At 44.6% G+C, this 15,000-nt stretch overlaps 3 protein-coding genes across 6 annotated transcripts in view; 2 read left to right on the top strand and 1 right to left on the bottom strand.

The window, feature by feature from the left end:
• Positions 1–5,210, top strand: part of ANKLE2 (ankyrin repeat and LEM domain containing 2) — a 26,977-nt gene extending 21,767 nt beyond the window's left edge. Inside the window, 2 exon segments of the mRNA XM_081966871.1 lie at positions 1,085–1,216; positions 2,397–5,210. Coding sequence (XP_081822997.1) covers positions 1,085–1,216; positions 2,397–2,625 — 361 coding nt within the window. The 3' untranslated portion in view covers positions 2,626–5,210.
• The window catches only part of CHFR (checkpoint with forkhead and ring finger domains), a 179,424-nt gene that overhangs the window by 121,141 nt on the left and 43,283 nt on the right, over positions 1–15,000 (top strand). The gene's annotated exons all lie outside the window — the stretch shown is intronic.
• The window catches only part of PGAM5 (PGAM family member 5, mitochondrial serine/threonine protein phosphatase), a 15,765-nt gene continuing 6,465 nt past the window's right edge, over positions 5,701–15,000 (bottom strand). Inside the window, exons 2-7 of one of the 4 annotated variants that reach the window (XM_081966947.1) lie at positions 14,732–14,910; positions 14,028–14,153; positions 11,987–12,072; positions 10,469–10,599; positions 8,375–8,525; positions 5,701–7,392 (exon numbers count right to left, since the gene is read on the bottom strand). In XM_081966947.1, the coding sequence (XP_081823073.1) occupies positions 8,375–8,525; positions 10,469–10,599; positions 11,987–12,072; positions 14,028–14,153; positions 14,732–14,910 (673 nt within the window). In that variant the 3' untranslated portion in view covers positions 5,701–7,392. Of the gene's footprint in view, positions 7,393–8,374; positions 8,526–10,468; positions 10,603–11,983; positions 12,073–14,027; positions 14,154–14,731; positions 14,911–15,000 lie in introns of all 4 variants that reach the window. The other 3 variants (XM_081966946.1, XM_081966944.1, XM_081966945.1) reach the window with 3 other exon arrangements.

Here is a 15,000-nt window from a genome sequence, read left to right on the forward strand (position 1 = left end):
GTATTATGATTCTTACTTTGGTTATTGTGGGAACCCACTGACTTGGTTAATAGAATAAGAAGATTAATAGAGGAGAGTAGAATAGAATTTAGAATAGAGAAGAAAATAATTAATTGAATAGAGAATAAAGTACAAAATAAATTGTTTTGTTTCGTTTCATTTCGTTGGAAGGGGTCTTGAAGGTCTTCTAGTCCGGGCCTCTGCTCAGGCAGGAAACTCCTATACCAGCAGGGTGAAGCTCATGTCGTCACATGACATATTGCAACTTCCCCCTCCCCCTTGCTAAAATGGGAGTGGGCGTGGCCAGCGCATGATGCATCTGGCTCGCGGCCCACAAGTTTGACACCCCTACCCTATACCACTTCAGACAAACGGTTGTCCAGTCTCTCCCTCTTCTTAAAAACGTCCAGTGTTGGAGCATTTACAACTTCTGGAGGCAGGCTGTTCCACTGGTTAATTGTCCTCACTGTCAGGAAGTTTCTCCTTGGTTGTAGGTTGCTTCCCTAGATTAGTTTATGCTGTGCAAATCCTGAAACTGGGTTAGTTTAGTCTTCAAGCGTCTTTGTTGCAAGTCCTTCAGTACCGTGGCCAATTGAAGCATCTGCACAAAATTAACAAGGAAGAGAGAGAGCAATAGCGCGTAGACTTATATACCGCTTTACAGTGCTTTTACAGCGCTCTCTAAGCAGTTTGCAGAGTCAGCATATCGCCCCCAACAATCTGGGTCCTTATTTTACCCGCCTCGGAAGGATGGAAGGCTCAGTCAACCTTGAGCCGGTCAGGATTGAACTCTTGACAGTGAGCAGAATTGGCCTGCAATGCTGCATTCTAACCATCACGGCTCTTTTAATTTTGTTCAAGGTGAAACAGCTTGTCCAGTTTCATGAGGTGTTATTTATTTGCGCCGGGGTCATCCAAGGTGAAAATTGCTCTCAATTGGGGACACACGCTCAGCAAAAGCCCCGACGGTTTTTTGTTTTGTTTTTTTAAATGCTGAAATATTTCTGGGAGATTAGAGAGTAAGCTTCTGCCTTTGGTGGTGCTCAGCTGGCAGCTAATCCAGCTCTTCTCCTCCTCTGCTTAGCGATCAACCGTCAAAATGGGATGACGACGTGTTAACGGCGTTACTCGGCGTGGAGGTCGACCCCCAGAGGTACCCGGCTATTTACAAGTGGAGCGAGTCCGTGCGGGCCTATCCTGCTGCTGAACGGCGAAGGTACATTCGCGTGAAGCGTGACACAGTTTGTTAGGCAGGTGGAGGAGCAACTACCCTGTTTCTCTGAAAATAAGACCTCCCGGGATAATAAGCCCAATCGGAGCTTTTGAGCGCATGCGCTAAAATGAGCCCTCCCCGAAAATATTGCAACACAGCAGCAGCCCTGAGGTGACCATGCTCGCCCCCTCCTGTGTTTGCATCTCTTTGTTTTTCTCATTGCCTTGCTATGGTCAAGAAACTCTTGATTATGTTCTTCTAAGACCTGCACTTAATTACATACATACATACATGCACATACACAGCTGTGTGTGTTTATGTTCCAGCATAATTCTGGAACGCCTGGAGCAATTTCAGCCAAACTTGGTACACAGATGACTTATCTCCTGGAAACAAATACTGTGGTTGTAAGACACCCCTAACACCCCCCGGGGTGTGTGTGTTCTGTTAAGATACAGCCTGTTGTGCCTTAGAATGGCTTCTACCGTACTGCCTTAAAATGGCTTCTACTGTACAGCGCTGCGGAGTGGCCATGGTAATGGCTTCACAGTCCTCCACAAGGGAGCTCCCTTGTGGTAAAGGGGAAAATCCAACATTAGAAATTACGTTTGGTCCAGACATTTTCCCCTTATAAATACCCGGGCAAGGCCAGGTTATCGGCTAGTAATCTATAATTATTATAATAAAAGGGACGTGGTGGCTCAGTGGCTAAGACGCTGAGCTTGTTGATCAGAAAGGTCAGCAGTTTGGCGGTTCGAATCTTGAGCGCTGCGTAACAGGGTGACCTCCCGTGACTTGTCCCAGCTTCTGCCAACCTAGCAGTTCGAAAGCATATAAAAAATGCAAGTAGAAAAATAGGCACCACTTGTGGTGGGAAGGTAACAGCGTTCCGTGCGCCTTCGGTGTTTAGTCATGCCGGCTACATGACCACGGAGATGTCTTTGGACAGCGCTGGCTCTTCGGCTTTGAAACGGAGATGAGCACACGCCCCCTAGAGTCGGGAACGACTGGCACAGATGTGCGAGGGGAGCCTTTACCTTTAGTCTATAAAAGCCACAGCAACATTTCTCTGGCTCTCCTTTTCTAGCAGTCCCGCTACGACCAACCGCTTCCGTCGAGAGCCGTTTCTCCCACGTTTTGCACTCTGTTCTAACAAAACCGCTGTCTTTTCCCCCCCTGACAGGTGGTCCAGCCCCTCCCTGAAAGGATTCCCCAAGAGCCAAGCCTCCCCCAGCCCTGCCAGAAACCTTCCCTACTTCAGCCCAGGAAAGAGCAGCCCCGGGAAATACAATGCGGCAGCGGCGGGCGGCTTCTCTCCAGATTTAGGGAGCCCCGGACGGTACACGCCAGCGTACGTGAACTATATCCTTCAGTCTAAGAGGCAACATCTCTCAGGACTGCCTAATCATTAGGTGTTTGGGGGGGGGGGGAGGAATCCGCCGCCACCCTGGCCGTGAAAAGGTTGGAAGTGAAGGAAATTTTGGATGGTGGAAACTTGGACGGGATGGCTTTTGTGACCACTTTTTAATTTATTTATTCTTGAAAGAAAGGGGGGCGGGGGGAGAAGCATTCCATTTACCAGATTGTCAGAGTTCTTGTTAAGGTTAGGAAGCGACCCCTGAAAGTCCTCTTGAGTGGGGAGCCTAAATCTAGAAGTTTAGGGATTTGTGGATAAAAGGGGCGTTTTTGGACTCAAGGAATTACGAGCCGAGGTCCATTCTTACCTGTAATTTTCTCTTTCTCCATCTCTCTTTCAAGCTGTCTCTTATTCCTCTCTCTCTTTTTCTCAATCTCTCTTTCAATCTTTCTCCCTTTCAATCTGTCTCTTTCTCTCACTCAATCTTTCTCCCAATCTCTTTTTTTCTTTCTCACTTTCAATCTTTCTCCCAATCTCTTTTTTCTCCTTCTCACTTTCAATCTCTTTCTCCCAATCTCTCATTTTTCTCTTTCTCACTTTCAATCTCTCTCTTCTCTCTCACACACACACATACACACACACCTATTGGGAATCCTGGTGACTCTAACACACCCGTAAAGAGAATTTCCATGATCGTAACTCGCAGTTGGGCCGAGACGGGAATAAGTCACTTCAATCCCAAGTGGATACCAGCGTGCAGATTCACAGCCTGGTCTAATTAGGATCGTTAAAGCAGAAGGGGGGGCTACGCCGGACCTTGAAGAGAAGCTAATGAAAGTTATAAATAACACAAGAGAATTATTTTTTTCCCCCGTCCCATTCGCCCTTCTTCGTTTTTGGCTGGGGTGGGCAGACTTTGCAGCTTCCACAGAAAAGCTCCTGAGCGGCAATAAAGCTGCTTTTTCCTTTCACAGCTTAAGTTCGTCACCGCATCTCACGGGAGCGTAGAGCATCAATATTAACTCCGTGTGTAGAACAGATTGCAGCTACTCTGCTGTTGTTTTAAATCCCACGCTGTTTTTAACGATGGCCGATTTCTGGGCCTCCGACACTTAAGACTCAACCTGCCCCAAATAATGTTTATATTCCACTGCAGGCCTTTTTTTAAAAAAAATACCAGAGTTCCATACTGCAAAAGTCTACTCTTGTACAATTGGAGACAACCTCAATAGCAGAAAAGGGAAAGGGGGGGAAAAAGATACAAAAATGGGAGAAATTGTTAAATCATAGGGCTTGAAGAGCGTGGCGGGAGGAGGTATTTACGGCACACTAACTTGAAATAATCAGCATCAGGTGGTTTCCTTACCCATGTGTAACCCACATTTTATATACTACCTGTTTGATGTTTTTGGTACTAAAACTTCAGAACTACACTCAAAAGACTCTTCCAATTTTATTAGTGCCTTTTGTAACTTTTACGTTTGGTAATTCCTGTCTTGCTTTTCAATGGGTAACGTCCCCTTAATGTATTAAACACATTTTAACTTTCCACTTTTTTTTTTGCAGTTTTTTAAATAGTTTAAAAGATTCCGAGAAGTACTGTAACCATCTATTTATTTTATATATGTAATATAAGTGTGTCCTGTATACAGAAAACAAAAATTAAATGGATTTTAAGGCTCATTTGGAATAGAAACCAGCTTTTGGGAGCTCTTCACTCACCCGGCTTTTGCAATCGAGATTATTCTCCATAGAGCCTCTGCAGGCTTGTACTAAATGACATATCAAAGGTAACTTCTCGTAAGCCCTAAAGACTGATGTGTATTGGGGGAGGGGGATGCGGTGGCTCAATGTTAAGACTTTTCGATCAGAAAGGTTGGCGGTTCGAATCCCTAGCGCCACATAACAGAGTGAGCTCCCGTGACTTGTCCCAGCTTCTGCCAACCTAGCAGTTCGAAAGCACGTAAAAATGCAAGTAGGAAAATAGGGACCACCTTTGGTGGGAAGGGAACAGCGTTCCGTGCACCTTCGGTGTTGAGTCATGCCAGCCACATGACCACGGAGACGTCTTCGGACAGCGCTGGCTCTTTGGCTTTGAAATGGAGATGAGCCCTCTAGAGTTGGGAATGATTTACCTTTTATCTTATTGAGGGGGGGATGGAGGAAGAAGAGGAATGCACCAGAGTTCTGTAGTGCCATGTTGTGATAAAAAGACATTAAATCCTTTAGTGTAGCACAGTTTCTGAAATTCAGCCTTTGTGCTTAAAGGTGCCCTAGGCGCCTTACACCTTGTCTGCATAAATGGTACAGAGCCGGACAGGGCTATCGTAAACCACTACAGGTCTTGTGCAAAGCTTACTCCACAGTATAAAGGAAAGCATTTCTGCTTAGCAACCCACCGCAAATTGAAACTGTAGGCAACTGACCGATTTCCTTTGCTTTTTTGTTAATACTTTTATACTCAAAAAATGTTTCTGGGAGCACAAATGTTCAGTTAATGCTTTTTTTGGTTGAGATGTCTGAAGAAAGGATTGCTCTTGAAAATATTTGTCTAAAACCGACTTGTGTATTATTATTTTTTGTCATTGTGTTAATGTGCATTTTTAAAGCAAGCTTATTAAATCTGTTTTTCTCCATTGATCAGTTGTTGGTAGAAGGGACTAGCCCTAAAGGTAGCTGTGGAGGCCACAGGAAGCATGTTAACCCCATTCTACTCGGCTATAGATCTTAAGAGGCTGAAAAGGATCAGGCCATTTAAAAAAAAAAGCTCCTTTCATGTACAGCCTTTTAAATTTCCCAAGTGGGTAAGATTAGAAACACTGCCAATGACTAAGGTATTGTTAATGACACACAATTTACACGTTCCAAGTCTTTTTAGAATTTGACCCAAAGCAACAGCAGCAGCTGAAATTAACCGGGATACATTTCATAATGCCTGTTATTTTCAATTCCACCTTCCCACCAACAAAATAAAAAAATCAGATGTCGCACTGCGCAAGTAGCGAAGACCCACCAGACCAATGTCACACTTCTATTTTTGCTGCCTTACGCGAATCGGGTGTCTTCAATCTCAGAATTGAAACCTTCACTTTAAAAAACAACAACTAGGGACTCTTAAATTTGAAAGCCGTCTGAGTGAAAACCAATTCCGTTTTTATTTTCATAGATAAAGACAAATAGAAATAACTTACATTTTCCACACTGATTTGACATAGATCCACCGGTCTCTGACCACAGAATAAGCCCCCCCCCCCAACATCCTGCTATTCGACTTCTGCAATCCCACAAGCAGCAAGATAACACAAGAAGCACTTGAATCTCTCTACAAGTGGCAGTTCCTAGCCAAGGGTACAGCTTCCCCCGCCCCCCAAGCATAAAAAGTATATTTTACTCTTAAGAAGTACAGAAGTATCATGGACCCATTGGAGTCCGGTTTGGAGGAGGAGGAGTTGGAACAAGGACCGTCCGACAGATGGACAGGTCACCTCGGAGAGGCTTGAAGATGATGCTGTCCCGGGTCCCTGAGAAATGGGGAGGGGTCAGCTGGGCAGAGAGCTACCTGTCTTCACGAATCGACTGTTGACTGGCAGTGGTGCTGATAGGCAGCAGATCCCCTCTGGTGAGGAATAGATGCCTCCTCCACTGATCCGAGGGCACGTAGGCAAGCCCAGAGGAGGCCGCCCCACCCTTCCTCACAAGGAACACCAGGAGGGGAGTAACTTAAGTAGTCTCTGCTGGAAACAAATGTTCGCTTTGGCTTACACTCCCCTGGCTTGGACTCGTGTCTGTTGGTTAGCCTTGCCCCACTTGGAAGATTTGCTCTTCGCCTTTGGCCTTGGACCTCTGACCTTGTCTTGTGGACCGTGTTTCTTGCCTTGGGTCTTCTCTTTGTGGAGTGGACTTGGGAAACCTGGGCCTGTGAGCGTGCTCCTACGCGATGGGCTTTTTTGTACTACAGGGGGTGCTTTTGGGGGGACTGCGTTCAGGGTAGCATGGGGATGGAGACTTACCGGTCGTTGCCTGGACCCTTTCTTGAGACAAATACTCTCTCTAGAGGCCTGTCTTGCCTTGAGTCATAACACCTGAGTCATAACACAGAGGATCAACGGAATAGCTTATCCGTATTTCTAATTTGAGGATGCTTTAATGGGATCAGGTGATGAAGGACAGAGGACCTGTGACAGTTATTAAGGGCCAAGAGAGGCTCCTATTTAGGGTTTGTTAATTTATTTTTAGGAATAGACATTTGTAGCACAAAAAAAAAAAGTCTTAAAATAAAAGGCCAAGTAACTAGGCAGGGCTTGAAGAGAGGAGAGCGTAGGCAATTCTACGCCTTCATTCAAGCACCACTTTGGATGACAACTCTTAACTACAGATGCCGCCTCCGATGTTTTTAATTTATATTGAAAGTATATTTGTCAGTGCCCGTGTGCAAATCGGAGCTGCGTAATAAGAGAAGGATTACTGGATCTGGTGGCTTCTGGATTTACACGGATTCCAGTTACCCAACATGTATCCCTGGACTTCACTGCGTTTCTCCCTCCCCCAAATTATGAAAGGGGGTGGGGGTGGGGGGGAAATCCTTGGATCGGCTTTGGTGAGAGTCTACCAGCATTGTTGTTTTGAGGTGGCTCCTCTCCAATTCTCTCAACGGCCGACATCGCACGCCACAAGCTACTAGTGCAAAACCTTAACGTGTAATAAACAGTCTGAGACAAACAGAAGTCCAGTCGAGGAAGCCTGCAGCTGTGGAGGGAAAGTGTTGGCCACATCTGGAAGTAGCTTCGTCCTCTGGGTTGGAGATCCTCCCTGTTTACACGAGCTTGAAAGGACGGGCAGACAAGAAAGAGGCATTCGTTAATTAACTTGGTATCCTACACAACAAATAATGTTCCGATATTACAGGCAGTCCTCGACTTAACGGCTACAATTGATCCCAACATTTCTGTTGCTAGGTTAAGTGAGGCTTGCCCTGTTTTATGACCTTTCTTAGTTAGCCACAGCTGCTGAGGGAAAGTGTTGGCCGCATCTGGGAGTATCCACTCATTGCAGTGGATAAGTTAGTAACATGGTTGTTTAGTGAACCTGGCTTCCCTGTGGACTTTGCAACGGTCGTAAGTATGAACCAGTTGCCAAGCGTCTGAATTTTGCTCACGTGATGATGGAGGATACTGCAAAAGTTATAACTGAAAAACAGTCATAAATCCTATTTTTCAGCGCCGTTGTAACTTTGAATGGTCGCTAAATAGCAATAGCACTTAGACGTATATACCATTTTACAGTGCTTTTACAGCTGTCTCTAAGCGGTTTACAGAATCAGCCTCTTGCCCCCAACAATCTGGGTCCTCATTTTACCCACCTCGGAAGGATGGAAGGCTGACTCAACCTTGAGCTAGACAGAATCGAACAGCTTGCAGTGGGCAGAATTAGCCTGCAATACTGCATTCTAACCAGAAGGAAGGAAGGAAGGAAGGAAGAGCCCTTAGACTTATATACCGCTTCACAGTTCTTTTACAGCCTCCTTTAAGCGGTTTACAGAGTCAGCCTATTGCAAACCCCAACAATCTGGGTCCTCGTTTTACCCACCTCGGAAGGACGGAAGGCTGAGTCAACCTTGAGCTGGTGAGATTCGAACTGCCAAACTGCAGCTAGCAGTCAGCTGAAGTAGCCTGCAGTCCTGCACTCTTAACCACTGCGCCACCTCGGCGCTCTATGAACGTCTATAAGTCGAGGGCTACCTGTACAGCGTCCCAATATTATTGCACGGGTTCAAGGCTGATGGGGAAACTCCAAAGGAGGCTTACTCAGTTGCGGGTGATCTTCTCGGGCGGCATAAAGCCCGTGTCACCAAGCTGGCGCAGGGCCACTCTACCGTTGGGACGGATCACCAGGTGAGTGATGCTGCCGTTGTTGAGGGATATCCGAAGCCAACCTTCCGGAGGAAATTGCAATGCTCTTCAAAATTTAAAAGAAAAAAAAAAGGAAAAGAGTTATTGAGTTATTTATAAAAAGAATAATAGACGGGGTAGAAAATAAAGAAAAGCAGGATGTGCCTTGCTCGGGAACGTGTTCAACTGTTGTCAAAAGGGAACTGGTCTCCTGAGTCCAGCATTCTTCAGGAATTCATTATGCTGGGATTAAATAAAGAGCCGTACGAAGAATCGTAATTAACTCAGCGAGCTTTTTATCCCCCCAGGAGAACTAAAAGAATCTTTAAAAGAGGGGATTGTTGTTTCAGCAAGACTATAAGTATTTCTACAGCCATTGCCCGCCTTCTGTCTCTCTCTTTAGGGGACTGGAGGATAAAATATATAAAGAACGGGTGCAGGAATTGGGTGGGTCTAATTTAATGAAAAGAACATGATAGCAGTCTTCCAATATCTCAGGGGCTGCCCCAAAGAAGAGGCAGTCAAGCTATTCTCCAAAGCACCTGAAGGCAGGACAAGAAGCAAAGGATGCAAACTCATCAAGGAGAGAAACAACCTGGAATTATGGAGAAACTTCCTAACACTGAGGACAATTAACCAGTGGAACAACTTGCCTCCAGAAGTTGTGAATGCTCCAACACTGGAGGTTTGTAAGATGTTGGACAATTATTTGAAGTGGTGTAGGGTTTCCTGCCTAAGCAGGGGGTTGGACTAGAAGACCTCTAAGGTCCCTTCCAACTCTCCAGCACATGGATAAATACACCTGGAAACATCTACCTACCTACTCTCTCTCTCTCTCTCTCCCTACCTATTGTATTTCTCTCTCTCTATCCCTCTCCCTACCTACCTACTCTCTCTCTCCCTACCTATCTACTGTTTTTTTCTCTCTCCCCCCTTCTATCTACCTATCAACCTACCTCACCCCCCCTATCTACTGTATTTCTATTTCTCTCTCCCCCTCTACCTTCCTACCCTCTCTTTCTCCCTACTCATCTACTGTATTTCTCTCTCTCTCCCCCCCCCCCCCTTCTACCTACCTACCAACCTACCTACTCTCTCTCTCTCTCCCTGCCTATCTGGTATATTTCTCTATTTCTCCCTCTCTATCCCTCTATCTACCTACCTACTTTTTTTTTTTAATTTGCCTCTTCAAAACCTTGGTGTGTCTTATACTCCGGTGCATCTTATACTCCGAAAAGTACGGTAAATACTAAAGCAATCTTAAGTGAGGGTAATCTGAAGTAATTAAAAACCGCTCGCCTCGAGCCTAACCATGTTGTCCATCATCTGCACAGCTAGATCTAAACGTGGGTTCAAGTATAGATCGATTGTCATTGAAACTGGTACAGCTTTAAATTTAATGCCCCCCCCCCCGTACAATTCCTGCAAATACGGTAGGTAAAAAGCTTCTAGCACGTTGGAAATATCCTCTGAGAGATAGTGATGCCAATCAATCTATTCATCCCTTTGTCCCTTCCCTTGCAGCCCTTTGTGTAAGGAACTACAACTCCCATTATCCACTCCCCCCCCCCCCAGCCATTGCCTGACACACCACAGCTACCAACAAGGCTTCTTAATGGGGGAGGCTGTGGAGGCAAAGTGAAGTGGGGAAATTTACTGATGTTTAATTCAGAAGGGCCCCAAACTCAGGAATTAAAACATTCTCTCCGTTTCTTTCCTCCCCCCCACTCCCTCCAGTTTTTTAAAAAATATTACATTTGATTCTTTTAAATCCCGCTACTTAAAGAGCGAGAAACCAAAGCTCTGGAGTTAATCCTGCAGACAACTGTTCCAATTACTGGGCCTTTCTAAATTCCCAACCGTGGGCTAAAAGCATCCGGTCCCCCCATCTAATGCACGGCACAACGTGTTAAACCCTGCTTAAGAGCCACAAGGATTTAGGAGCATTGCCCCAACAACAACACACGCACGCACGCGCACGGTGTGTCTCTCTTCCGCGGCCGGAGTTACCTGCAGACGATATAGCGAATCACGTTGGCGTGACAGACGAAGATTTCGTAGCTGTCCACCTCCTGCTGGATATCTGCTCTGTGAATGTAGTTTCGGAAGGCGGCCTCAATGCGAGCGCCATCTTCGTAATACTGCTAAAAGCAAAAGTTTGGTGATAAAGAGGCAGATCGTTAAAAACCCGCAGAGATTATTTTCCCACCCCTTGTTTTTACTAATCGGAACCTGTGACCGGCTCCCCAAAAGATTAAAATCTAGAGATTTAATATTATTGGGATGGCTGGAATCAGCAAGAATTAAAGGGACAGGCTGTGTAAGTCCTTAAAATCCAGTTGAAGTTGCTGAGCCTTGCTTTTTATCTAAATACTGCTTCGGCTGTCCCAAAACCATCTCACTTATATTTCAATATTCTGTAAGGGTGTAAGAAAAGCTTTAAATGCCTACATTTGCCAAATTACAGAAGAATAGACAAATTGTAAAATAAAAAATCCCCACAGTAAAACAATGTTGGATTTCCACTATTAATGGCCGAACTTTTTTTTGGCTGTTAATCAGGGTGGATTTGATTTAAATCACTAGTAAGGAGACTTGATTTAAATCAACTCGATTTAAATCCTAACTTTTAAACAGCAACTGTCATCTCTTTCCTCCTCTGGCCTGCTGTTGACTCACCGAGAGTCCCAATATTGCAGAATATACAGCCTCACGCTACATTTCAGGCGGGATAAACTGCATTATTAATGTATCTTAAATAGGAAACTCTTTTTAGATAGTTTTTTTTACTCCAAAAGCATTTTATTAGAATAAATTTGATTTTTTAAAAAATCCAATTTAAAAAATCAGATTTTTTTGCTTTTAAAAAAAAATCATCAAATTTTATCCACCCTGCTGTTAACGCGTTATTCTTTTAATCAATATATGTCCTTTTTAAAGAGAAAGACCAGTTTTGATTAGCGTTGTCAATAAGTTACTGCTAGTTTATTGTCACTAAAATAAACAGTGAATGGTAAACGTTGCCATTTGACCTGCTTAAAAATGTAAAGGTTCCCCTCCTGCCTATGTGCTAGTCATTCGAGACTCTAGGGGGTGGTGCTCATCTCCATTTCAAAGCCGAAGAGCCAGTGCTGTCCGAAGACGTCTCCATGGTCATGTGGCTGGCATGACTCAACACCGAAGGCGCACTGAACGCTGTTACCTTCCCACCAAAGGTGGCCCCTATTTTTCTACTTGCATTTTTACATGCTTTCGAACTGCTGGATTAGCAGAAGGTGGGACAAGTAACGGGAGCTCACTCCGTTACGCGGCGCTAGGGATTTGAACCGCCGAACTGCTGACCTTTTTGACTGACAAGCTCAGTGTTTAAGCCACTGAGCCACTACGTCCCTTTTTGACCTGCTATCAGTGTGCAAATCTTGCCTTTTCTCACGAGATGACAAATGTACATGCGAAGAGATGCCGGTCTTAAAAAAAAACCCTGAAGTTATACCCACAAAAGCTAAATTCTGGAATAGATATTACCACAGCTTCAGGCTTCCAGTGGGAACTGGGCGGATTGGGTTCAATGGGAGCGCCCTCGCGCAGGAGATCCGTGCTCAGCTTGGACACCCCTGTGCAAGACAGAAAAGGATGCATGCAACCCTTGCATGGTCTGATTTACACACAAGCCAACGTACACAAGAGGACTTACAGGCCTTTTGATTTTAAGTGTCTTTCCATAGACACAACACACACAATTCCATAACAGACTTAGGACCACAGATTTCGTAGAAAGGTTTGCTGTCGTTGCTCTGACAGACGTCTTAGAAGTGAAAGAGGGCCCTCAACAACCTTGGATAGATATTATCAAATCTGTGCCAGCTCAACCACTTTCTAAAATGCTGTCTTGCTTTGCAGCCTTCAAGGAAAGACTATTATAACTTTAATGGACACTAATCAGTCTAACCAGACCCCAACGTTCATCCATCTTGTCATAGGGCCTGTTCCACAGCCATTTTTCCTTCTGTTTTTTTCAAGATAAAATTTTAACTCCCTATGAAACAATAGTTTCAACCCTCCCAGATGCTCCTTTGCTGCAGGTTTTTGATTCTTTAAAAATAGTTTCGTAGCGTTGTAGCGCTCTTCACTCAAATGGACTTATCTGTTTCCTTCTCCTGTTTGTCACTAACTAGGCATCTCTGGTTGGTACTATATTTTCCTTTCGACCCAATTTTATCTTCCGATAATCAGTCACATCTTCTTCACAAGTGATCCAGGACAAGCAAAACCAAGACAACATTTCAATTGTCCAAGTTAATGTTGCGGTCGCTTTGACACAATATTATCTCAAACCAGCAGTTAAATCAACACCAAATGCCCTTTGGACTAATGCTCCTCGTTTGCCTACCGATAAAAAGGCATCATGTGCTTCAAGGTGATTTTGTATGATGCTCAGGGAATTGGCTTACGGCACTGCTGGCTTGGGGTTGCAGGGGTAAACTAGCCAAGATTAGAAGTAGGGACAAGGAACAATAATATACGTGACTCAGGCATTATGTCCTAGAATGCTATCTTTCTCTGATACAAACAAAGAATCTGCATGGCAACGGGGGGAAAAAGAGATAAGCAAAAGGTCAGGATTTAATCTGACACAATGCATTCCCAAAAGCTGGATGAAATCTTAACAAACATAAAATGGGTGAATGTTGCCATTATTTTACAGAACTGAAAGACACGTTCCTAACTGCAGCCACACCTGGCGAAAAATAAGTTTGCAAGAGTTATGGAGAAAGGCCCAAAGGTGCAGAAGGTAACATGGAGAACAGGCCATGGAGAGGATGTGCAGAATCCCAGACAATACCACGGATGCTGCTAGAGCATCGCTTATATGCCATGTCCTGGATAGAAGGCAGGGAACTGCCAATAACATTTTCTGCTGTCCTCACCACTCTCTGTACCGCCTTCCTGCCTGAAGCAGCAATGCTTCCAAACCAGACTGTAATGCAATGTGACAGGATGCTCTCTATAGAAAGTGGTAAGGACAGGGGGAGGGAGACGTGCTTTTCACACGCGACACAGAAAATGCAGGGACTTCACCAGTGTCTCCCCTTTGAGCGACCAAGCCAGCCTACTCGTTAGCTGCACACCCAGAAACCTGATGCTGTGAACCACCTCCACAGGTGAATCATTAATACGTAGAGGTGTGTGGGTGTGCCTGCCTTTTCTGAAATCAACAGCAATCTCTTTCGTTTTGCCCTACTTTTAAAATGAGGCTGTTTTTCAATTTCTTATACCAGTTACACAAAAAGACAAGATTTGCCAGTGACTTGTTATACAGCAAGATCCCTAAACTGGATCTACGATGTCTTCTCTCAACTGCTGTTGATCTTGTGAACGTTGAGCTAAGCCCTTGAGGAACTGCAGAAACCTCTTGGTTCCCTGCTGGCCACAGACTTCAAATCCAACCCCTCACATATAACATATAAGCAAAGCATAAGCAAATCAGACAGCCTGGTCCTGCTGGCATGTAGTAAAACTACATAAATGTTGCTTACCATCACAAACTGGGTTCTAAGAAGACACTCACCAGGAAGATGTTTGCTAATAATGTTGGTTGTTTCCGTTGCTCTGACCATGGAGGAATAGACAATTTTATCAAATTTCAGCCCCAGACTGGCAAGTCTCTTCCCGGTCAGCTCAGCTTGCTCGCGGCCTAAAAAGTCAATTTATGGATAAATTCCTAATAAGGCACAGAGGGGTTTTTTTTTTCTTTGTTTGTTTCGGCACAGTATTTTAAAATCAGAACATGCTGCTTTTTCCAGCATTCCTGTTTGCATTCTTCATATTATCAAGGATTATTTTGCATCCAGACTGAAATTTGCAACTTGGCAAGAAATGGAAGCAGAAGGTTTTTTTTTTCCTGAATAAGGAGGGTATTTAGGCCTCCTTGCCTTGAAAACAGATACCAGTTAATGGGCTAAGTATGCTTTAAAAAAGCAGAGTCATTTGACTGAATGGTGACTAAGCAAATCAGTACGAAGAAAAATCTACATTTAGGAGAGAACGGAAGGCTGTGCATTAGTTATACACCAAATAAGCAGCTTCCTCAGCATAAACTGCATCCCAAAGATGCTTTTTCAAGAGGCGACTGAAGAAGCCTCTTGGGTGAGAAGCGAAACATCTTCAAAAACGGAAAGTCCAGTTGCCTCTTGAAAAAGCACCTTTGGGGCAACTGCAACCTGGAGGACTGAGAATCTCCGTAGGCATAAATTGTATCCCCATCATACCTACCAAGCTTCGTTAAGTTTCTGTCCTTATCCTGCTGCCCATCCAGATTGTACTGAGAATGGCGAATGAGGAATATGTGTCTGGTAGCTTTTGTTTTATAGCGGGCTAAGCGAGAAGACGCCTCCTGTTCACCGGTCTCTTCATTTTTCTTCTTCAGGTTCATGAGGGCCAGCGGTTCCCTCCTGAAAGCAGGAAACTGGAGTTCATATTCTTGCATTAAACACAGCAGATGTGCAAAGCAAACGACTCGCGTGTTGCACCTTTGTTTGAGA

The sequence above is a fragment of the Natrix helvetica genome, assembly GCF_964273705.1.
Source record: "Natrix helvetica genome assembly, chromosome: 14".
Taxonomy (NCBI): domain Eukaryota; kingdom Metazoa; phylum Chordata; class Lepidosauria; order Squamata; family Natricidae; genus Natrix; species Natrix helvetica.